Source organism: Prunus avium, chromosome 1, assembly GCF_965620075.1.
Source record: "Prunus avium chromosome 1, drPruAviu1.hap1.1, whole genome shotgun sequence".
NCBI classification, from domain to species: domain Eukaryota; kingdom Viridiplantae; phylum Streptophyta; class Magnoliopsida; order Rosales; family Rosaceae; genus Prunus; species Prunus avium.
This window is the reverse complement of record NC_142284.1, coordinates 7,180,229-7,203,739: the sequence shown is the minus strand read 5'-3', so window position 1 is coordinate 7,203,739 and position 23,511 is coordinate 7,180,229. Positions and strand designations below refer to the sequence as shown.

Here is a 23,511-nt window from a genome sequence, read left to right as displayed (position 1 = left end):
GGATAATATATCTACAAGAGTATATAATAATAATAATTAATATATCTACATAACAATTGTAGATCTCGTAATTATTGTGTTATAAATTAATTTATACTTCAAGGGTATAATAGGAATAACAAGATAATTTAAATAATAATAATAATAATAGATCTACATAATAAAATACCAAAAAGGAATGTAATCTTATTTGGCAGAAAAGTCAAAGGACTTACATCAATGACAACAAATGCGAAGATTAAATCCAACTTATATTCTCAATTTTGGACTTATACCAAATTTTCTATATAATAAAACTGCTAGCATTTGTATAACAAACTAAAAATTGTTGAGGATCAGAGAATAACTAAAGCAACGTGTAGATTTGATAGTTCATGAGGAAGGCCCCTGAAATTTGTGTTTATGTTACTTGTAGGTCATATCATAGGTTCTCCAAATTTAAATTTTTGTAGGTCCATTTGTTTGGAAAAATAAAATAGACCTTACACACACAAAATTAGAGAATAAGAATTACGTTGGCTCAATGCTCGATCTACTGATCGAGGCAATATTTCAAATGATTTAATTCTTCAGGAATTTCAATAACTTTTCCAATAGATGATATATGTTGCCACTATATCAAATTTGAATTCGTAGTACTCACTTAGGCAATTGTAGCAATTTATATCTATTGGTTATCCTAATAATATTGAGTACATAACTTGAGCTTCAGGTTCTTAGTGTTAATCCTTAATTGAGAATTTTATGGCAGTTTATATCCTTCAAGGGGTCGTTTCAGGCGATATAGCTCAAATATTTCATGAGCTTTTGAGTAAACTCTAGAATTAATTAGTTGTCACATATGTATGGCTGTTGTATTAACACCGTCACATACATGGTGAAATTAATTCTCACGCCTCGTTGTTCGTTTCACAACCAAGTATCTCCCAGCTCTCTCCACTATGTCATTAACTTCTTTTCAACAACCAAAAAATATCATTGAACGTGCCATAACCACGCACAAGTAATTTGCTACCATTTCTTTACCTACCTATCCATGTTCCCCTCCTATAAAAAAAAAATGTGGTCTGAGGTTTAGGCTAACATGCAGGACAAGATCAAGACCATCCAATAACTATGGTAGGAAACTCCAAACCCCAAACTCACCATGTTGCCGTTTTGGCCTTTCCCTTCGGTTCCCATGCCGGCCCTCTCCTCAGCCTCGTCCTCAGACTGGCTGCGGGGGCCCCGCAGGTGACCTTCTCGTTCCTGACAACTTCCAAAGCCAACGCTGCCCTCTTCTCCAAGTCGCCGTTGAGCCTCCACAATGTGAAGGCTTACAACGTGCCTGACGGGTTGCCAGAGGACTTTGTGCCCTCTAGAAACCCTGAGGTGGCTGTCGGGTTTTTCTTGAAGGCGGCGCCTGAGAACTTTATGAGGAGTTTGAAGGATGCCGAGGCGGCGACGGGTTTGAGGGTTGGTTGTTTGGTATCGGATGCGTTCTTCTGGTTTGTTGGAGATATGGCGGAGGAAATGAAAGTCCCCTGGGTGCCGGTTTGGACGGGTGGACCACGTTCACTGCTGGTTCATGTTGACACAGACTTGATACGCCAAAGGCTTGGAACCAGTGGTAAGGATTCATTTCCTATTCGATAATTACCCAAGGACCCTACACGCTTTTTTTTTTTTTATGAACAAGGACCCTACACGCTTTATTCAACCTTTTATGCATTTTATGGTCATTTCGAATTTTTATTTTTATTTTTATTTTTTGTTATAAAAAGTCAGCGAATTTTGGCCATAGGAAGTTCAATGCATTGTTAATTTAATTATATATGCTACTGCCTAGTGGTTTTGTTGAAGAATAATTTGACTCTTTTCTCCTCGTTCTTGTTACTCTACTCTAGAAGATCAATGAGTGTGCTATTCTAGACATACCATATCTATATATCACACCGTGTATTATTTCTCGTAGAGGTGCGCCCCATTGTATTGGTGGGCGCCACTTATATTAAAGAGATAATACGTACTCAATGTGGTAAGCCTAGCCTTATTCAGGTATAATGTATTCAGTTTCTTTGTCTTGTACAGTCTAAATAATGAACTTAATACTTAAGGCTAATAGAGTAATTTCATACTATTTCAACGTTTAGTCTAAATAATGAATTTAATAAATTTAACAAGTACTTAAGCCCGTGAGTAGGTGGCACATGAACCTAAGCTCGAATTCCCTGGTACTTTTATTAAATAAGTCGGGCAGTTGACTTGTGGTTGCTTTGGTAGATGGCGCACGAAGAATCCACAGGAGAGAGTTTTATTTTCTTTCTTTTGTTGTATTTATTAGTCCATAATTAAGTTTAGTTTTTCTGAATTAATTTGCAGCTTATTTTGGCTCATAAAGTAGGTTAATTATACTGATCATATACATTAGTTGAATATTGATAGCATCATAACATTTATTTTCAGGAGGTGGAAAACAAACCCTCGACTTCCTTCCTGGATTTTCAAGATTTCAGATGGACGACCTACCTGAAGGAATAGTAGGAAAGTTAGAGTCACCCTTAGCTACCCTATTATACAAAATGGGACAAAAGCTGCCCAAAGCAACCGCTGTTGCAATAAATTCTTTTGAAGAAGTAGACCCTGAAGTTGTAAATGTGCTCAAGTCAAGATTCCAGAAGTTCCTCAACGTTGGACCCTTTAGCCTAATACCGTCATCACCATCACCATCACCGCCACCATTGCTTAACGACGAAAGTGGTTGCTTAGAGTGGTTGGACACGCAGAAGCCAGCATCAGTGGCATATATTAGCTTTGGAAGCGTGGTGACACCACCACCTCATGAGCTAGCAGCATTTGCTGAAGCATTGATTGAAAGTGGGTTTCCATTTATTTGGTCATTTAGGGGCAACATAGAGGAAATATTGCCCAAGGGGTATGACAAAATGCGCCTAAATGGGAAAATACTTTCATGGGCTCCACAAGTGCAAGTCTTGGGGCATTCTTCAACTGGGGTTTTTGTGACACATTGTGGGTGGAATTCGATTTTGGAGAGCATTGTTGGTGGTGTGCCTATGATTTGCAGGCCATTTTTTGGGGACCAAAATCTTAACATGAGGACGGTAGAGGCTGCATGGGGAATTGGTGTTGGGGTTGAGGGAGGGCTCATCACAAAACCTGCAGCGATTAAGGCCTTGGAACTGGTCTTGAAGCAAAAAGAAGGAGAAGAAATGAGAGAAAAATTAAAGGTCCTACAAAATCTTGCCCAACAAGCTGTTGAAGGGAATGGTAGCTCCCCACGAGCTTTCAATAGCTTGGTGGAGATTGTCACCAAGTAATATTATGTAGTTTTGTAATACTTGTTTCAAGGTAGTTTGGGGAGGGGGAGGCCATGACGCCTGTCCCCACACAGTTAAATTGATGCAACAAATTATGGGCAACATATCCAATTTATTAAGAAAACTAGACAATGTGCTAGGTTCTAAAAAAAAATTGGATAAGTTTCAAGTTTTCCGAAATTCAGACTTTGCTATTTAAAGTTTATTTCATGTCAACTTGATACCCAAAGTTTTATTTTTACCACTTTCATATCTCTGTGTTAGTTTGACTGTCAAATTTGCAGTTAAATAATTATGTGGCAATCAACGGACCAAATGGACCACTCATATTATGCCACGTGTAGTTACAAATAAATAACTAATTATTAATTAAAAATGAAAAAAAAACTTTAAAATTTTAAATTTAAAAAGAAAAAAAAGTCTCTCTGTGCGTACCATCTCCACCGTCTCCTCCCTCCCACATACCAAAATTATCAGCTCAATCCCCTCCCAAAATTATGGCCTTTTATTTCATTTGATGGGGTTGGTTTCATTTGAAAATTCCTGAATTTTTTTTCTCTCTTCTCTCTCTGCAACTCACGACACAGGGTTTGGGGTCGGGGAGGAGAGGGGTGGGGTGGAAATCTGGGGTCGGGGAGGAGGGGGATCTGAGTTGAATAGGAGGCAGCCATTCTGGATCGGGGAGGGGGCTGCGGCGACGGCGACAAAAACCGACCCGATTTTGTTCCAAGATAATTTGGTGCGCCTCCAATAACAATCACGGAGGATCGAATAAACTTTGGCATAGGCATCCCAACTAAGATTGCAAACTCAGAATAATAAAACAAAGATAAAGCTTGGAAAAACCAAGCCATAACAACACAAATAAAACTCTCACAAATGAGAGATGAAAATCTATCACAAAGGAAAGGTGAAAAGCTCTCACAAATGAGAGGTGAAAAACTCTTTAAAAAGAAGAGGTGAAACCTACGCAGAGAACCCAAAGAGTCTCTATAACTTATTATGAACATAAAGAAACCGCAAAAAAGATGGTGGTGGAGATTCGACGCCAAAACGCAAGTGGAGATCCGACGCCGAGACATAGCCACCTGTGATGGTTGGAGGAAAATCATAACAAAACGAAACAAATAAGGAAAACCTTTTGTCTCTAAAAATGGGGGGAGAAGAGAGGGAGGAAGAGAAGAGGGGAGAGAGGATGAAGAACAGTGACTTCCTTCCCCCTCAAAGTGAAAACGACTCTAGGAGAGTTTTTTGGGAGAGAGGGAACTAGGGTTTGAGAGAGTGTTTTCGTCTTAAGCTATCCCCTCATATTATAACCTATACATCTATTTATTAATATTCTACCTTAGGTGTACGAAATATATATATATCAACCCATCTTATAACACATAAGTTGGTAATCATCACACCCCCAAGTATTTGTTAGTTAATGATGCCCCAAGTATTTGTTCTATTTTTCCTCTAGTGTAAACACGGTAATCATCATGCCCAAGTATTTGTTAGGAGATCTGTTTCCTCTTAATGGTATGATCATGTCCAACCTGGTTAATCAAACAGGAACTAAAGTCTAGCAATTGTCCTCGCACAAAACTAACCAATTTAACAATTTTTAAAAGGTGAAAAAAAATAAAATAAAACTACCCATTTCCAAACGTGCGAAAACGAAAACACCTCATGTTTGTTAAATTGTTGTTGTCAGTAGCTAATTAACTTCCTCTTTCTCTCCCACATATATATTTACCGTCACCAACTCCATTAATTACATGCAAAAACTCAAAGAACACAATTAATCAAAATCCAATATACTGTCACAATGCCAATAATGAACCACAAAGCTTGTACTCAACATGTTGCCGTCATAGTCTTTCCGTTCGCCTCCCATCCTGGCACTCTTCTCCGCTTTATCCGTATAATCTCAGCCATGGCCCCTAAAGTGAAGTTCTCATTCTTGAGCCTTGCTAAATCCAATAGCTCCCTCTTCACAGAATCCAACAGCAAGGGGTTTGAAAATATTAAGCCTTTCAACGTATGGGATGGCGTGCCAGGGGGCTATGCGTTCTCTGGGAACCCTTTGGAGCCAATTGATCTCTTTCTTAATGTGGCACCGGGCAGCTTTAAGAAAGGTATTGAAGAGGCCGAGGCTGAGATTGGCCAGAAGGTGGGCTGCTTGATATCAGATGCGTTTCTTTGGTTTGCAGGAGAGATGGCAGAAGAAATGCAGGTCCCTTGGGTGCCCTTATGGACTTCGGGACAACGCTCTCTGCTTGCTCATGTTGGTACCGATGTGATTAGAGAAAAAGTGGGAGCTAGTGGTAAGAAATAATTTTCTTAGTCGAATATTTCAATCAAGTTTCAATTACATATGTGATTGTCAAAATAGAAATATTTTTTGCCTCGATCCATGTGTGAACAAGATTCACAGTCTAGAAATATAATTATTTGTATGACAATATAAGAGCACCTAGCTTTAACTATTTAGAGCAAGAATCATAGTTCCCAATAGATTACAATATTAACATTATTTATTTGTGTTATTTTTTCCTTTTGCAGGAGACAAAGACCAAACCCTAGACTTCCTTCCTGGATTTTCAGCATTCCATGCATCTGATTTGCCTGAAGGAGTAGCATTTGAAAATTCAGAATCACCAATTGCAGTTATGGTCCATAAAATGGGACAGAAGCTACCACAGGCAACTGCAGTTGCCATAAACTCTTTTCAAGATATAGACCTCGAAGTTGTGTTTGAGCTAAAGAAAAGGTTCCACAAATTCCTTCATGTTGGACCCTTCTCTCTAATACCAACAGCACCAATTCATGACGAGCACGGCTGCTTAGAGTGGTTAGACAAGCACAAACGTGCTTCCGTAGCCTACGTTAGCTTCGGAATTATAGCAAAACTGCCCCCTCATGAGCTAGCAGCCTTAGCCGAAGCCCTAGAGGAAGGCAGATTTCCGTTTATCTGGTCATTTAGGGGAAATGAAAAAGATTTCCCCGAGGGATTTGTTGAAAGAACAGATCGAAATGGACTTGGAAAAGTAGTCCCCTGGGTTTCCCAGGCTAAAGTATTAAATCATTCCTCTGTTGGAGTTTTTGTGACACATTGTGGATGGAATTCAGTTTTGGAGAGCATAACGGGTGGTGTGCCAATGATATGTAGGCCTTTTCTGGCTGACCAGCCACTGAACATGAGAACTTTAGAGGTTTTGTGGAGAATTGGTGTGGGGATTGAAGGAGGTGTTTTGACAAAAAGTGGAGCAATGAAGGCATTGGAATTATTTTTGTCGAGTAAACAAGGAAACGAAATGAGAGAGAGAACTAGTATCCTCAAAGTGTTTGCTGAAGAGGCTGTTAAATCGTATGGTCGCACAACTGAAGATTTAAATGTTTTGGTTAATGAAATAATATGTGGACCGAGCAAGCGTAAATGGCTGGACTGGGTGACCAACTGGAACTGGTGGTGATGGGACCAATGTTTTTTTATTTGTTTCTTCTTCTTTTTGGTATACAAGCAACATTGGAATGGAGGAGAATGGAGGAGAATGGAGGATATGCACGTGAGACCTAAGGTGCAAAGGCAAACCCCCTTTTCAAAGCTTGAACTACAATGTGCAACAACCCATAAAAACATAAAGATTGGTGCGGCCCAACGGGTTGCTCCATTTGATTCAAAGTCTTGTTTGACTTGGACACCGAGTCAGGGAAGTTCTGAACAATGAATGCCAATGTGATCCGGTAGTTGGGGTCTTGAGTTAAATCATTATCAGATTTGGAGATCAAGATCAAATAGTAATCTTTCGACTAAAAAAAAGATCAAATAGTCATGGAATGCATCCCAAGTGCTGTCAAAATATCTTTATACTGTTTTTTCAGTTTCTAGCCAATTGCTAGAGGTTGTTGTACCATCTATCTTTTTTATATCAAATAAGATTTTGTTCTTCGCAAAGTTCTTGAGCACCATCTAGTTTTATGCTTTTCACCAGTCGCGTTGTAGGATATTTATATTTTCAAGATAGATCTACACACTTTTCAAGGTTTGGATTTAACTCCTTTGGAACAAGAATTCGAGTTCACTTACTGAGTTAGAGTGTCACCGATAACTTGGTTGATTAAGCACACTAAAGCCTTGTCTTCAATGTAGGAGAACCCAAGGGCAAGAGGTCGGATGCTGGCACGCCCGCAATTCATCCACGTTAGAATTAGAAGTATGTTTGTAATTTCCTATTTTTATTATTAATAAAGGGTTGGGAACTATTCAGGTCAACACCAACCGAGGAGTCAAATTCACGGTGAAGAATTTTCCAGCAAATTTAATGGACTTGGGCCGCTTCAAAGATGAGTGATGCTGCCCCCTTTCTCTAGGTTCACAAAACCGGGCCCCAGACACTTCCATGTTAGTCAAGTAACCATGTTAGTCAAGTAAGTTAGGCAAGTAAGTTAGGCAAGTCATAATTAGGCAAGTCATAGTTAGGCAAGTCTTAGTTAGGTATGTTTACATTTTCCATGTTTTAGGGAGACACAAATCCTGGAAATGCTCCATGGTTTTGTATACTTGTTTGTAACTAATAGTTACCCTTTCTACATTGTGTATAAATATCTCCATGATAGCAATACAAAGATATAAGGGAGAATTCTCTGCAAAACATCTCTTATTCCTCACTCTTTACTCTCTCAATTACACTATATTTGACATGGTATCAGAGCAATCGATTTTGGTTGCCTCTGCATAACCTTATCCTTGCCTAATCTCTACTTACCCTTGCTCATACTTTGCTGCTGTATTGCTCCTACCTTTACCCTTGCCTTGCCTCTACACTTTGCTGAAAATTGTGCTCTTGTTTGCTGAAGTTCTAAGCTATCTTCCGCTGCATCTCTTTACCTCTTTCCTGTACCAATTTTCCAGCACCAACTTTTCCTCTTCCCAGCATCAATCTCTTCACCTATTTACCTCATGGAAGACACCACCAACTCCACTGCCGACTCCTCTAAGATCGACTCCACCAAAAGCGACTCCACAACTCCACCACTCCGGTCCTCTCATGATTACTCTCAAATTACTCCTGATAAGTTGGATGGGTCCAACTATCCTGCATGGTCTCGTAGTGTTCGCTTGGCCATCACTGCTCGTCGTATGGCTGGTTTCATTAATGGTAAAAAAATTGCACCTGCCATTGATGATCCTAGCTATGAAACTTGGGATGAAGACAACTGTTTGGTGCAGTCATGGCTCCTCAATTCCATGACCAAAAATGTACGTGCCTTATTTGACCATTGCTCAACGGCTTATGCGGTGTGGGATGCATCTCGGAAGACTTACACTGTTACTCAGAATAGCTCCAAGTTGTACCAACTCCGTCGCCAGTCCGTCACCACCTCTCAAAATGGTGAGCCTGTGAATGTCTTCTATGAAAAGTTACACATCATATGGCAGGAAATTGACAGCCTCCGTCCCTGCAAACATACCAATCCCGATGATGTGGCTCTTCATCAACAAGCACTTGAAGTTGAACGTGTGTACGATTTTTTGGGAGGACTCGATCCCAACTTTGATTCCGTTCGTAGTCGGATTCTTGCTATGAACCCGCTTCCAGCAGTCATTGAAGCTTATGCACTTGTGGTAGAAGAAGATAACCGACAATCCTCCATGCTTGGCGGGGGAAGTGCAATGGCCGTCAAGCCCTATCGACCACCACACCGTACGTCCTCCGGATTTCCCCCCCGGGGTCCCAAAACTGACGATGCAAAGGGAACTCAGAAGTGCACTCATTGTGGTGGTAATCATCTTGTTGAGAAGTGCTTTAAGCTTCATGGTTATCCTGAGTGGTGGGATGCTCTCAAGTCCCGCAACAAAACTCCCAAGGCAGCATGTGTTATAACTACCGATGCTTCTCCATCTTCCACTCTACTTTCTGACTCCGAATCAGGTACACGACCCACTACATGGATAATTGATACAGGTGCCACTGATCATATGATTTTTGACTCTACTATGTTTTCCACATTATCTTCTAAGTCTTGTCATCCATACATTACTAGTGCCAATGGAGTTCCTTCTAATGTTGCTGGTGAAGGAACTATATCACTTTCCCCTTCCTTATCTTTATCTCATACACTACTTGTTCCCTCCATCAATTGCAATTTGCTGTCTGTTGGAAAATTACTTGACTCACATAATTGTTATGCCACATTCTATCCTTCCCATTGTATTTTTCAGGACCTCACGACTCACGCGACGATTGGGCATGGTAAACGAAGAGGGGGGTTGTATTCCTTGACGGTATCTCCACCACCAAGGGCAGCTCATACTCATAGTTCCAGCTCACAAGCTCGAAATCAACACCAGATTTGGCTCTGGCATCGTCGTCTAGGGCATCCATCATTTGGCTATCTTCAACGTTTGTTTCCGTCTTTGTTTCGTGGCTTAGATAATCACCAGTTTCAGTGTGAAACCTGTGTATTGGCCAAAAGCCATCGAACTGTTTTTCCCTTAAGTGATAATAAGACAGAATTTCCTTTTGATTTGGTTCACTCTGATGTTTGGGGTCCTGCTAAAGTCTCTTCCAATGGCAAAAGATGGTTTGTTACATTTATTGACGATTGCACTCGCATGACTTGGGTATACTTACTTGCTCATAAAAGTGATGTTTCCGCTGCAATCCGTGAATTTCATGCTATGATTACCACACAATTCCAAGCCTCCATCAAAGTATTCCGGTCTGATAATGGTGGGGAATATGTGAACAAGGTCTTGGAACAATTTTTTCGAGACCACGGCATCATTCATCAAACCTCCACACCTTTTACTCCACAACAAAATGATGTCGCAGAGCGAAAGAATCGACAATTACTTGAGGTTGCTCGTGCATACATGCTGGATCAATCGGTCCCTCACTACTTATGGGGACATGCCCTCCTTTCTGCAGTCTATGTCATTAATCGAGTGCCTAGTAGTGTTTTGAAGTTTGAAACTCCACTGAACACCTTGGCTCGTCACGTCTCTCTTCCTACAGTCCTCAAGTTGCCTCCTCGCATATTTGGTTGTGTTGTATATGCTCATGTTCCATCTCATCAAAGAAGTAAACTGGACCCTTGTGCCATTCGTTGTGCGTTCGTTGGGTATGGATCAAATCAAAAAGGATACAAGTGTTACCATCCTCCTACTCGCAAGCTCTTTGTCACTATGGATGCCACATTCCATGAAGATTTATCATACTTTAAAACTGTTACGCCCCCTTCTCTTCAGGGGGAGAGGAGGAATGAAGAGAAGGAAAACAAGGCTCAAGAAGAAAATCAAGTCTGTTCAAAAGCGACCGGTCGCCCGGACCTCAGCGACCGGTCGTCGTGCTCCAACAACACTGAAAATCGTCCTGAAACGACCGGTCGCCTCCCAGAAACGACCGGTCGTTTTTTCACAGAGTCAAAAATGCCGGAAACGACCGGTCGCCTTCCAGAAACGACCGGTCGCTTGTGTACAGATTCAAAAACGACCGGTCGCCCAGAAGCCAGCGACCGGTCGCCGAGACTTGAAACTGGATATCTGGACAGCAATGAAGGTACAGAAACATTATCGTTCTTATTTGGTGAAGATCCCGGAGATGACAATCCAAATGTTTGCTGTGATCAACTACAAAATACAACCCCTTCTTCTCAACCATCGGACCAATCGTCTCGTGATGAAGAAACACTCGAGGTAATTCCCGAACCACCTAATCCTATACCATACACTCTCCCACCTAGGACCACTAGAGGAAAACCCAAACCTCAATATTGTCCTGACCTTGCTGCCAAGTCTAAATATCCCATTAATAACCATGTTTCAACTCATAGATTGTCAAAGTCATATGCATCATTTGTCAATCAATTATCTACTGTATGTGTTCCAAATAAGTGGCAGGATGCTATAACAGATTCCAGATGGGCTGAAGCAATGGCAATTGAAATGGAAGCTCTGGAAAAGAATTCTACATGGGAGATGGTTCAGTTACCACAAGGGATGAAACCAGTTGGATGTCGGTGGATATACACTGTTAAATACAAAGCTGATGGATCCATAGACAGATACAAAGCTCGATTAGTAGCCAAAGGGTATACACAAACATATGGAATTGACTACCATGAGACATTTGCACCTGTTGCCAAGATCAACACTGTTCGTGTTCTAATGTCATTGGCTGCAAATCTTGATTGGCCACTACTGCAGTATGATGTAAAGAATGCGTTCCTTCACGGGGACTTGCAAGAAGAAGTGTATATGGAACCACCACCAGGGATCTCTACGACATTCGGTCCCAACACCGTTTGCAAGCTGAAAAAATCACTATATGGGCTCAAGCAGTCGCCACGAGCTTGGTTTGGAAGATTCACTGATTCCATGAAGCGTTTTGGATACTCTCAGAGTCACTCGGATCACACTTTATTCTTAAAGCGTCGTGGTAACAAACTGACGGCCCTCATCATCTATGTTGATGATATGGTGGTTACCGGTAATAACAATGAAGAAATGAAGAATCTGCAGAAGCTCCTTGCTAGTGAATTTGAGATGAAGGACTTGGGTGAGTTACAATATTTCCTTGGCATAGAAGTTGCTAGATCAAAACATGGCATATTTCTATCCCAACGAAAATATGTGTTAGATTTGCTAACAGAAACTGGAATGCTTGATTGCAAGCCAGCTGACACACCTATTGAGCAGAACCACAAGTTAGGGATGTATCCAGATCAAGTACCCACTGACAAAGAAAGGTATCAAAGGTTAGTTGGGCGACTGATCTATCTGTCACACACACGCCCCGACATAGCTTATGCTGTAAGTATGGTGAGTCAGTTTATGCATCAACCGAGTGAGACACACATGAATGGAGTAACTCGGATTCTGAGGTACTTGAAGGCTGCCCCTGCAAAAGGATTAATGTTCTCCAAACATACACATATGTACCCGGAAGGATACACAGATGCTGATTGGGCAGGATCCATCACAGATAGACGGTCTACATCTGGATACTTTACATTTGTGGGTGGCAACTTAGTCACTTGGAGAAGTAAGAAACAAAAAGTTGTGGCTAGATCAAGTGCTGAAGCAGAATTCAGGGGAATGGCTCAAGGAGTGTGTGAATTGCTCTGGTTACGGAGATTACTGAAGGATCTTGGAGTTAAACCCTTAAAAGCTACAAACTTGTACTGTGACAATAAAGCTGCTATCGAGATAGCACATAACCCAGTACAACACGACCGTACCAAACATGTGGAAGTCGACCGACACTTCATCAAAGAAAAGCTTGAAAGTGGTATAATTAAGTTTCCGTTTGTAAACTCGGAAAACCAACTTGCCGACATTCTGACAAAGGCCGTATCAAGTAAAGTTTTCTATGCCTCACTTGACAAGTTGGGCATGCGTGATATCTTTGCACCAACTTGAGGGGGAGTGTTAGTCAAGTAAGTTAGGCAAGTAAGTTAGGCAAGTCATAATTAGGCAAGTCATAGTTAGGCAAGTCTTAGTTAGGTATGTTTACATTTTCCATGTTTTAGGGAGACACAAATCCTGGAAATGCTCCATGGTTTTGTATACTTGTTTGTAACTAATAGTTACCCTTTCTACATTGTGTATAAATATCTCCATGATAGCAATACAAAGATATAAGGGAGAATTCTCTGCAAAACATCTCTTATTCCTCACTCTTTACTCTCTCAATTACACTATATTTGACATTCCAAAGGGTGTAAATTCTTAAAGAGTGCTTTGGTTTTCTTCGATGATTCTCACCAATAAGAGAAATAGTTATGGTAAATCAAGAAGAGAGAGAGAGAGAGAGAGAGAGAGAGAGAGAGAGAGAGAGAAGAATTTGTGCTGCTTGAGTTAAAACAATGTTTTGTAGAAAAGATTTGGGTGGTGTTTAGAAGGAAATGAACAAAATGGAAAGGTTAAGGCTTGAGTTGAGATTTACTATTTCAGCAGATAGAGAATATGTTTGCTCGTACTGCTACTTCTCCCAATTCTTCTTTTCATCAATGAAACATTTTTTAAATTAGCTAGGTCCATAGACATTGGGACAAAACATTTTTTTGATGCTCAAAGCCCTACTGCATCTGGACCTTGCAACGGCTTTCCTCCTTGGCAAAGCCCTATCTTGGCTTTCCCTTATCTTTTCCTACGTGAGGGAAAAGGTCAAAGGCTTTGTTTTTCTTGGTAGATGCATCTAGGCTGGTTGGGTTTTAATGACTCCAATTGAATTTTGGACAAAGCTGGTTCATTCTCAAAGATGAGGTGTTGGGAATTCTCTCTTTGGCTAACCCATGTAGTTAGGCTCAATAAAGTGAGTTTGGGTTTTGGTGCCTCTAATTAGCCCAAAAATTCTACATTTTGAGCCTCAATATGCCTTATGGACTTTTGTAATCATTCACACCACAACTTGCTTATTAAGCCCCACATGTTTATTTGGCTTGGGCCCACTTAAGTTTGTCAAGTGCTTCGACGCTAGAGAAGGCACTAGGTGTTGCATATTATTCGCACCCTCACATCCGAGCCATGTAGTAGTGTTTGTAACGAAATGGCTTAGGGTCGTGTTAAATCATGCTTATTGAAGTAATGTGTTGGGTGAGCTCAGGTATACGAAATTGGTAAACCTCATGGGTAACATGGATCCTAACCATTGTTTGGTGGGCTTACATGTGTCTCGTATTGGATATGGGCCTTCGGATCCAAGTCCCAAATAACTATGGTTATGAAACCCAACCCCATAGGTGGGTTTACAATGAAACCTTTGTCGTCACCTCTCTTCTTCCCATCCATCCCGTTCCTTCTTCTCTATTCTCCTCTTTTATATTCTCTCTTCTCTCTTCTCCTCTTTCACGATTTGGGTCTTGCTCAGTTTCATTATTGAACTTTGTTGGTTCTTCAGTTTGTGAAATGGGTGAAATCGGTTGTTGGGCTGGTGGGTCCAATGGTTGTGCAGAGATAGAATGGAGCAAGGGTAGTTGGTAATTACTGCCAAAAGAAGAAGGTGGGTCCACTGCTACTCTTTCTGTAGGTCTGGAGTTGGGCAAGGAGAGCTTGGAATTTGGAAGTGAGGAAGAAGAAGAAGAAGAGGGGATTTGGGGAAAGGCCAATTCCCCACTAGAGTTTACATCAGGTACTTCATTGTCTTTCTTGGCGCCAATAAAAGTGAAACTTCAATTTGGTTTTTTTTTCTTCTACTTATTATTTTCTTTAATACATTGGAGACTTGCATTTGAAACGTGACAAAAATTCAAAGACCCAACAACAAGCAAGCCCACGATACCTACCTATTTCCAAGGTATGAAATTCCAAGATGGAGAACTGGAAAAATCAAAGCATGCACTCATCTTACAATGCGTCTCATTTGATGTTGATTAGGACGTAGCGTAAGCATTGAATTGTTAGAAGTTGTTTTTTTAATGCTCGTCTCATGCAAATTACCAAGCTATAGCACATAGCTCACATAGAGTGTGCTATTTGGTAACTTCACAAGACAAGGCACATTATGTAGAAAAACCCTATTTAAAACATTGGCTATTATGTGACACCGGCGGAGCACAAAACTCTTTTACAGCACACTGCCACGTTTGGCCAAAATATTTTTTACAGCACAAAATCTTAGAATTTTGACGTTCTTTTTTTCTTTGAGAGGAAGAATTTTGATCCAGAATTGGGCAGTAAACAAGTAGGAGGCTCATTCCAGACCCAGAGTTGGTCTATAACAATAATTATTGTTGGAAATTTAATATTAATTAATATTAATTTTCCTATTTGAATGGAAATTAATAGAGTTCATGAGATCATGTTGTCCTCTGTCAATTTTTAAGAAGAGGTATCAAAGCACATGTTTATTCAATGGATGCATTAGTTGGTTTTTTATATTGGGACATAAGCTTTTGGAAATGGTTTTTTAGTATCTACAAATAGAGTAGTCTTCCTGCAATTAAAAAACTGAATTGATTTAGTCAATGTTTATCCATTTGAATCCAAAGAGTCTTAGTGTAGTAATGATTAGGGTCTGTGAGAGGGTTTCCTACATAATCTGGTTCAAAGAGTCCTTGTGAATTGTAGTATTCTTTCACAAGGACATGAGTTGTATCCTAGGAGGCGAGCGCCAATAACCACTTGTGTGGGGTGTGTCCAACACTTGTCTCGACTCAATTATTCAAGTTCTTCTAATCCATATTATGTGGTTTTTTCGTTGTGTATGTTTGTAAGCATACGTTAATTTTTAAGTTTGAATTGAATGATTTTTTCTGAATTTCCATGTGATTAAAATAAAGCAATTATACCCGATTTTTCCAACAACTATAAACATCATTCGTTATCAGACTTGGGCTGCAAGTCCACCGTCAAGCAGCACGTGCTTACAATACAACAAACAAGGAGAGATGATATTTCAATTAAGTGTGGAAATCATTATCCTTTCAATTTAGTCTCCCTCTAGCCTTTATTTTATATAATATAATCAAGAGATTCCATAAAAAGACGACACCACTGAGGCTGGACTGCACATCGCTCTCATTTCATTGACTTTTCCTCATTTTAGATAATGGATGGACCAAGAGGGACTTGTCGACACCACTGAGGCTGGCTTGGCCTTCAAATGGAAACATCTAGGATTTTTTTTTTCCACGGGCAATTCAATTTCAAGAAAGCCCTTTCAAACAGAGGAAAAGACAAAGTTATCTCTAGAATGCTATCCTTGAAAGTTAAAACATAATTAATTGACGTGGCAAATGACTCACTAGTGTAATAGTTTAAAGCAATTGTTAACTCAAAAAAGATCTTGAGTTCGAACCCTAGCATTTGTGTAATGTTTGTGAATTTAATATATTATCATCTATTTCAATAGAAAAGTTTTCATAAAAAAAATATTTTAACTCACGTGAACTAACTGTATTCCCCCAGTTCTTGTTGAGAAAAAATTGCAAATTTAGCAAGGGGATATGCGTAAGTATTAAACTCTATACTTGAGTAACAGTATCAAGTTTCGTTCAGGTGGTGTTCTATTGAGAACGAAAACTGATACTGTTATCTAAATAGCACAAAGTCTATTAGATGAACCTGTATATACAAAGTGAGGATGAAGAGCCACAGTTTTACATCAACCATGACAACTTTTACTATTACATTCAAGAGTACATATTACATGTTACATGCCTTATAATTTTTTGTTTACAAACAATTACATCACTAAATAATACTACTAAATAATATGGATGAGACAGTTAATTTTAAAATTTCATAAATTGCTATGGCTTACAACTTCAACTACCGTATCATTGGGTTATATTCTTGGTCAAGGGTATATCTCTTTCCTCAACTTTGAAAGAAATTTCAAGTAAATTATAAAGAGAGAGAGAGATTTTAAGTTCAAATTTCTCTTAAATATAAAAAAAAATGGTCCTTGCAAAAGGATTTTAACTCAAGTAGTTAGAAGTATTTACCCATTCACTTAGAAGTATTTACCCATTCACCTAAGGTCTGCGGTTCAATTTATTGCTTGTATAGAATTTTACAAAAAGCAATGGGCCTCTACTCTTACTTACTGTAAATAATTGGCAGCAACGTTTCAATTCCCATTTAATCACCTCTCTCTCTCCACAGTTCCCAAAAGAATTCAAAACTTGTCGTGGCTTGATCATATATAACTCTTTCTCCATAAAGTTGATGCCATCCTCTCTTGCTTTTCAAAGAGGAAAAACAGAAAATGGATGCCGAAGAACAAGCAGCTGGTCTTGAATCTCCCTTGCTTCCAGCTCCTCAAGAACATGAATCACAAACAACAAAGGGAAAACTAACCAAAGATGAGATTATCAAGGAGGTGAAGAAGCAGCTGTCTTTAGCTGGGCCACTTGTGTCATCAAATTTCTTGCTCTTTGGTATGCAGGTGATTTCAGTTATGTATGTTGGCCATCTTGGAGAGCTGGCACTTGCAGGGGCTTCCATGGCCACTTCATTTGCTACAGTGACTGGTTTGAGCTTGATTGTAAGATGGCTTCTTTTCTTATTTCATACGACTTAGTAATTTATAGGATAATTCATTGTAGTAGAAATTTCTTTTCTTATTTCATACGACTTAGTAATTTATAGGATAATTTCATTGTAGTAGAAATAAAACTACACCATAAAAGGCTTATACTCTCAAGACTCAGACAAAATAGAGAGACACAGAGAGATTAAGACCACTGTGAAATCTAATAGAGAGGCAGCCTAGTACTTTTCATTCTCCAAAAAGAAGAGACAATAAATACTTGTAGTTTTTCCCCCTTCATTTTTTTTTTTTGATACATAAGATATTGGGGGAGGGGGAATCGTTCACAGGATGGCGCGTGCAGAGATAAATACTTTTAACCACTTGAGCTACAAGTCCCTTGCATTCCCCCTTAATTTTGATTGCCTAATTTGTGATTGATATATATATAGTCCCCTTTGGGGTATTCTACGATTTTTTTTTCAAAGATCCAATTTAAATCTTCATTCATAGATCATCCTTGCAAAAAATCACACAAATTAAAAATTATTAAGGCATCTAATTGAGACCAACAAAATCAATGAACAAGATGCTTCAAGAAAGTACTTAAATTTTAATAATTTAATTGAATGGTTGAATGATATCGGATTTTAAGTGATTTTTTTTTTATAGAGATGATCTTTGTATGAATATCTACAAAATACAGGGTTTAGAATAGTGAAATACAATGCGTAGTGGGCCCTACAAGGGTGTCCCTCAAATAAGCTTATTTGAGAGATCCCTCAACCGAATATATGTATGTAGTATGATGTATGTAAATTGTGATGTTTGATGTGTTTGAACCAATGATGATATAATAGTCCTCATTTTAATCTTAATTTGTTGAACAGATAGGAATGAGCTTTGCATTAGACACCTTCTGTGGCCAGTCCTATGGAGCAAAGCAGTATCATATGCTTGGCATACACTTACAGAGAGCAATGCTTGTTCTTCTGCTGGTCTGCATTCCTCTTTCAATTATATGGTTCAATGCTGGTCATATTCTTGAGTTCTTGGGTCAAGATCCAGAAATAGCAGCTGCTGCTGGAAGTTACGCTCGTTTCCTGATACCATGCCTCTTCGCTTATGCAGTCAACCAATGCCACTCCAGATTTTTGCAAAGTCAAAACAATGTGTTTCCCATGATTGTTAGCACAGGCACTGCAACACTGTTGCACTTGATTGTCTGTTGGGTTTTGGTATACAAGACTAGCCTTGGATATAGAGGTGCTGCGGTGGCAAACTCCATCTCGTATTGGATCAGCGCGTTGACATTGGTTATTTATGTCAGAGTCTCTCCCTCTTGCAAGCACACATGGACCGGGTTCTCAAAGGATGCCTTCCGTGGAATTCTCAATTTTCTCAAACTCTCTGTTCCTTCAGCTGTAATGATCAGGTAACCTTTAGTTGTTTCACTAATACTATTGTAACATTAGAGGGTTAAAAGACAGTGGGAAACCGAAATAAAAATATTCGACATCTTTCGATGTATTTTAGACTTTGAAATGCTGGCACTTACTAACAGTTGTTTGTTGGTTTTATGTTTGTGACAGCTTAGAAATCTGGTCATTCGAAATGATGGTCCTCTTATCTGGTTTTCTTCCTAATCCAAAGCTTGAAACCTCAGTCCTGTCAATCAGGTTTGCATTTGTACTAAGCTTAAAAAGAGAGAGTGTTTTCATATTTCTAGCTAGTGAAGATGAAGCAGATGAAGTAGAAACAAAGATATTACTAACCGGCTTTGACACATTTGCAGCCTTAACACATGCTCAATGGTTTTCATGATTCCCATGGCATTCAGTGGTGCAGCAAGGTGAGTCTAAGACTCTAAATCTACATCTAAGTTTTGTATGTTCCTGTTTTTGCACATTTTGTCTCAAGAATTCTATTCTGTTATTTACTTCTATATAACAGCACAAGGGTCTCCAATCAATTGGGTGCTGGGCAACCGCGACTCGCAGTTCTAGCAGTACGTGTTGCACTGTCCATTGTGATTCTTGAGGGCATTTTGATTGGCACTGTCCTCATTTTGGGTCGAAAAGTTTGGGGCTACTGTTACAGCAGTGAAATGGAAGTTGTGAATTATGTTGGAGAAATGTTGATTTTGGTTGCAATATCCCACTTTTTTGATGGACTTCAGTCTGTGCTATCAGGTTTCTGCAGTTTTTCACCATTTCCTCTCTCATAACAATAGATTTTTTTTCCCTTCTGATTCTGGTTTTGCAAACCTTTATGCAATACCTGGCATAACCTACAGCTAAAACTGAAGTCAACAGAACAAAAGATAATAAAAAGGTTTTACTCAACTCATATGATCAAACTGTGGGATTCAATACTACCCATATGCCGCGGTTTCTCATTTTCAGGGAAGATTTTATTGCTGATTTGATGAAAAGAAGTGACTTGAATTTACAATTTCAGGTGTCATAAGAGGAAGTGGACAACAAAAGATTGGGGCATATGTTAATTTGGGAGCTTACTATCTTATGGGCATTCCAACTTCAGTTGTATTAGCTTTTGTCCTGCACCTTGGAGGGAAGGTGATATATATTAGTCCTTGTACTGCTATTTTTTCAAGTCCCCTCCCTCTTGTTGCACATCTGAATCTTTCAGGACCATTACATTGATATCAGATTAACATGTTTTTGCAGGGTCTTTGGACCGGAATTATTGTGGCTCTATTTTCCCAGACACTATTTCTTGCAATCATAATCACACGCACAGATTGGGAGAAAGAAGTAAACTACTTTGTCATGCTAGGTTTCATGTATCAATCTCTGTTACATTCATCTTATATATGCTCGATTTTTCATTTCCTTTGTAGGTGAAGAAAGCATCTGATAGAGTGTACAACACAAAGACCGCGGCCAATGTGTCGTAGCAAAACTGGTGCTGAAGTCATGATCATTTTAAATTGTTAGGTTGGCATCTTCAAGTTGGTTGTTTGTACCCTATCACTAGTTTATCACCTATCTATTTCCGTTAAGAATAAGGGCTAGCAGTGTTCCTTATTTGTAGGGAATTAGTTGTCATCTAGCTGGCCTGTGGCCATCTGGCATTTGAGAGTCTGTATATATCCTTCTCGTTGATTCTGAAAAAGGCATGAAATGAAAAAGTTGTTCTCTTCCTTTTATTTCCAATTGCTATTTCCTTACCTTTTCCAAATTAGGTATTGGGTCCCAACATTGGTTCTTGTGAACATTTTATTTTCCATTTTGGTCATTTTTCTGGAGTTGTGCTCGAGCATTTTCAGTGATGCAGACAGACATTTACTTGAGCACCAACAATAGACAACATAGACAGGCATTTTCACAAACACGGATAGAGAAAAGAACTAATCTGAGCCAGTTTCCCATTAACAACAAAATGGCTTGAAGACAAACGAAAAAATTTATCAACCACTATGATTTCATCGACTTTTCCTCATTTTAGATTGAGGTCTCTGTTTTGGAGTGTTCCTCTTTGCAGTATATGATATCGTATGACCAAAGAGATAATGGTGGACCGAGATGGACATATAGGCCCCGTTTGGTGAGCTGGACTGAATTGGTTAGGATTGGACTTTAAGTATTGAACTGGGTTGGCTTGGATTGGCTTGGATTGGCTTGGACTTTTAAGTCCTATCAGTTGTTTGGTACATCAATTTGCTGGACCAGACTGGACTCTTGGATTTCGATTTTTTAATTAAATTTTAGTGTTTATTTCATTATTTAATATCATAAATAATTACTAAAATAGACACAAAATTAAAATTAAAAAGCATCAAATTAAATAATAAATTATTTAGATTGGGACTTATATCGAACATTGATATTATTCATTAACCCAGAACAACTGAGATTAAATTAGATCAACTCATCAACAAAATTCCAAAAAAAAAAAAAAAGAAGAAGAAAGAATTCAAGTTTAAGGAATAACTAGAAAAATGAAAAAAAGAATTATGGTGAAAAGATCTTTTTATTTATTTATGATTTATCCTTCTCTTTAGGTCCACCATCCTTCTATTCAAAGTCCTTTTTCTTTTTGGTTACTATTTCAGAGAGAGAGAGAGAGAGAGAGAGTAAATGATAAGATTGCTTGAAAAAGAGAGAGTAAATGATAAGATTGCTTGAAATATGTGGACAGGGACGGACCTAGGAATTGCAAATCGAGCGGGCTAAATTTACCTTAAGTACAAATATATTAAGAAAATTTACCTTGAGTTTTAGGCTTGAACAATAGATTTTAGGTACTAAAAACTAAAGGTAACCCACAGAGGTGGCTAAATTTTTTTGAGGTAAATTATAAGCCCTTGTTTGTTATATTTTTATTTTATATAAGCACTTTTTTCAGTATATTTTCTTCATCATATTTAGAACTTTTTGTTATTATACGACATTTGAAACAGAGAAAATGTTGGAATTATTAATAATATTGTTGAAATATTTGGAAGGAATTGAAGGGAAATAAAGAAAGAAAAAAAACAAAAGATATTTATAAGGAATTGAAGTTAAAAAAGAAAGTAATGATAAAATAAAAACATCCCATTTTGGGGCAGTGCACCTGACAAAATACATCTCCCCCTCTTTTTTTTTTATTATATTTTGTTTTCTTGTCTCTCTCCTTTTTAATCTCTCCCTCTCTTTTTTTATTCTTTTTTCCTCTTTCTCTCTCTCTCTCTCTCTCCCTCTTTCCTTTTCCTTTTTCCTTCTTCCTCTCTTCTTCTGTTCTTTCTTCTCTCTCCGTATGCTCATCTCTCTGTTCTTTCTTATGGCAGCCGGGCTAAATGTTAATTTAAGCTCAGAAAAACTAAAAGCCCCCGGGCTGTAGCCCAGGTTAGCCTGTACTAAGGTCCGTGCCTGTATGTGGATAAGTCATAAGATTGTAGCATCAGAGAAGAAAATCTAATAAAGAGAAGACGAGAAGAAGAAGAGGCGGAGGCGTTGTTGTAAACCCACGTCTCTGCTTGGGTTTCCTAATCCCTCGTCTACTAGATTCGTAGCCGACGTGATTATTTTCATCCAAACCGGTCCCAAGTGCATTTGAAACTCATCAAACAACGGACTCAACCCATGTTCATTTTAATTGAATATATCCAATCCAGTCCAGCCCATCAGACATGATCATATGCTATTATTATGCATGACTGAAACAAGATGTCGACATCAACCAAAGTGGTTGGTGTGAGTGGTTCGGCACTCTCATTCCTTAAGAGAGGTCAGGGGTTCGATCCCTGCTCTCGTACGGAGTCACCACTTTGGCCAACACTTTACTCCTTACGGGCCGACCCGGTGTGAGTGGGGATTAGTCTGGGTTGTGGTTAAGACTTAAAGGTGCCACCCATAGTTGGGGCCCATCCAGGACCACCTCATGGTTCAGACCAAAAAAAAAAAAAACAAGATGTCGACATCATTGAGGCTGGATTCCACGTACAGAAGAATTGTCAATGAAATCCACCAACTTTGACTGCACATCAAATGAAAATCAATTTTAAGGACCTTTCAATTTCAAACAGAGGAAAAGACGAAGTTATCTCTGTGGATGCTATCCTTCAAAACATAATTCATTTGTTTTAATAACTTGCGTGAACCAACTGTATTCCACCAATTCTTGTAAAAGAAGAAAATTTTGAACAAAAAAAAAACAGAGAGAAGAAAATTGCAAATTTAGCAAGGGTATTTTAGTAAGGGTATATATATAAGTATTAAACTTTGTACTTTAGTGGAAACAAAGAAATTATTATATGTGATAATAATTAGAGTATGCCACGTGATGTATGAGTTCAATAAGAATATATCACGTGATGTTATACACTTCCATAGATTAAAATTAAAAAAAAAAAAAAACTTGATACTGTTATCTAGTTGGCACAAAGTCTATTAGACGAATATGCATATACAGAGGAGAGGATGAATATCCACATTTTTACTATTGGAGTAATGTACTTTCAACAATACATATTAAATGTTACATAGCTTATTATTTTTTGGTTTACAAATTTTAAATCACTAAATAACACTACTAAATAATGGAAAATTCTCGAAGAAGTACATTTATTACCACATGATGAGGTAGTCAATTTTTAATATTACATAAATTTTTATGGTGGGATTCTTAGTCTAATGCATAGTAAGTACTTTTTTTCGTTTAATGCTCGTATTATACAAGTACATATGTATTTTTCAATAATATTTCCATTTTCCTTACAC

The 23,511-nt window shown here is 38.7% G+C and overlaps 4 protein-coding genes across 4 annotated transcripts; all 4 read left to right on the top strand.

Annotated features, from left to right (window-relative positions):
* The first annotated feature begins 970 nt into the window (after positions 1–970).
* Positions 971–3,533, top strand: LOC110752525 (flavonoid 3-O-glucosyltransferase). Its single transcript, XM_021953205.2, has 2 exons — positions 971–1,609; positions 2,446–3,533. Exons 1-2 carry the CDS (start codon positions 1,117–1,119, stop codon positions 3,315–3,317), a joined length of 1,365 nt encoding a protein of 454 aa, XP_021808897.1. The 5' UTR covers positions 971–1,116; the 3' UTR covers positions 3,318–3,533.
* A 1,606-nt stretch (positions 3,534–5,139) lies between these two features.
* LOC110752540 (flavonol 3-O-glucosyltransferase F3GT2-like) lies at positions 5,140–6,887 on the top strand. Its single transcript, XM_021953221.2, has 2 exons — positions 5,140–5,629; positions 5,868–6,887. Exons 1-2 carry the CDS (start codon positions 5,140–5,142, stop codon positions 6,776–6,778), a joined length of 1,401 nt encoding a protein of 466 aa, XP_021808913.2. The 3' UTR covers positions 6,779–6,887.
* An 851-nt stretch (positions 6,888–7,738) lies between these two features.
* Positions 7,739–9,842, top strand: LOC148297200 (uncharacterized). Its single transcript, XM_088251751.1, has 2 exons — positions 7,739–9,238; positions 9,529–9,842. The coding sequence occupies exons 1-2, from the start codon at positions 8,266–8,268 to the stop codon at positions 9,561–9,563; spliced, it is 1,008 nt and encodes a 335-aa protein (XP_088107877.1). The 5' UTR covers positions 7,739–8,265; the 3' UTR covers positions 9,564–9,842.
* Positions 9,843–16,920: 7,078 nt separating this feature from the next.
* Positions 16,921–20,456, top strand: LOC110752535 (protein DETOXIFICATION 16-like). The gene is made up of 8 exons (XM_088251524.1): positions 16,921–17,299; positions 18,175–18,719; positions 18,877–18,963; positions 19,080–19,136; positions 19,238–19,476; positions 19,745–19,863; positions 19,975–20,061; positions 20,148–20,456. Exons 1-8 carry the CDS (start codon positions 17,021–17,023, stop codon positions 20,202–20,204), a joined length of 1,470 nt encoding a protein of 489 aa, XP_088107650.1. The 5' UTR covers positions 16,921–17,020; the 3' UTR covers positions 20,205–20,456.
* Positions 20,457–23,511: the final 3,055 nt, after the last annotated feature.

Bases quoted from the DNA above. Each gene is read 5' to 3' on its own strand.
- LOC110752525 (XM_021953205.2), top strand. From the start codon at position 1,117: ATGGTAGGAAACTCCAAACCCCAAACTCACCATGTTGCCGTTTTGGCC. The intron at 1,610-2,445 runs GTAAGGATTCAT...ATTTATTTTCAG, and splicing joins CCAAAGGCTTGGAACCAGTG to GAGGTGGAAAACAAACCCTC.
- LOC110752540 (XM_021953221.2), top strand. From the start codon at position 5,140: ATGAACCACAAAGCTTGTACTCAACATGTTGCCGTCATAGTCTTTCCG. The intron at 5,630-5,867 runs GTAAGAAATAAT...TTCCTTTTGCAG, and splicing joins AGAAAAAGTGGGAGCTAGTG to GAGACAAAGACCAAACCCTA.
- LOC148297200 (XM_088251751.1), top strand. From the start codon at position 8,266: ATGGAAGACACCACCAACTCCACTGCCGACTCCTCTAAGATCGACTCC. The intron at 9,239-9,528 runs GTACACGACCCA...TGTATTTTTCAG, and splicing joins ACTTTCTGACTCCGAATCAG to GACCTCACGACTCACGCGAC.
- LOC110752535 (XM_088251524.1), top strand. From the start codon at position 17,021: ATGGATGCCGAAGAACAAGCAGCTGGTCTTGAATCTCCCTTGCTTCCA. The intron at 19,477-19,744 runs GTTTCTGCAGTT...TTACAATTTCAG, and splicing joins ACTTCAGTCTGTGCTATCAG to GTGTCATAAGAGGAAGTGGA. The intron at 20,062-20,147 runs GTAAACTACTTT...TTTCCTTTGTAG, and splicing joins GCACAGATTGGGAGAAAGAA to GTGAAGAAAGCATCTGATAG.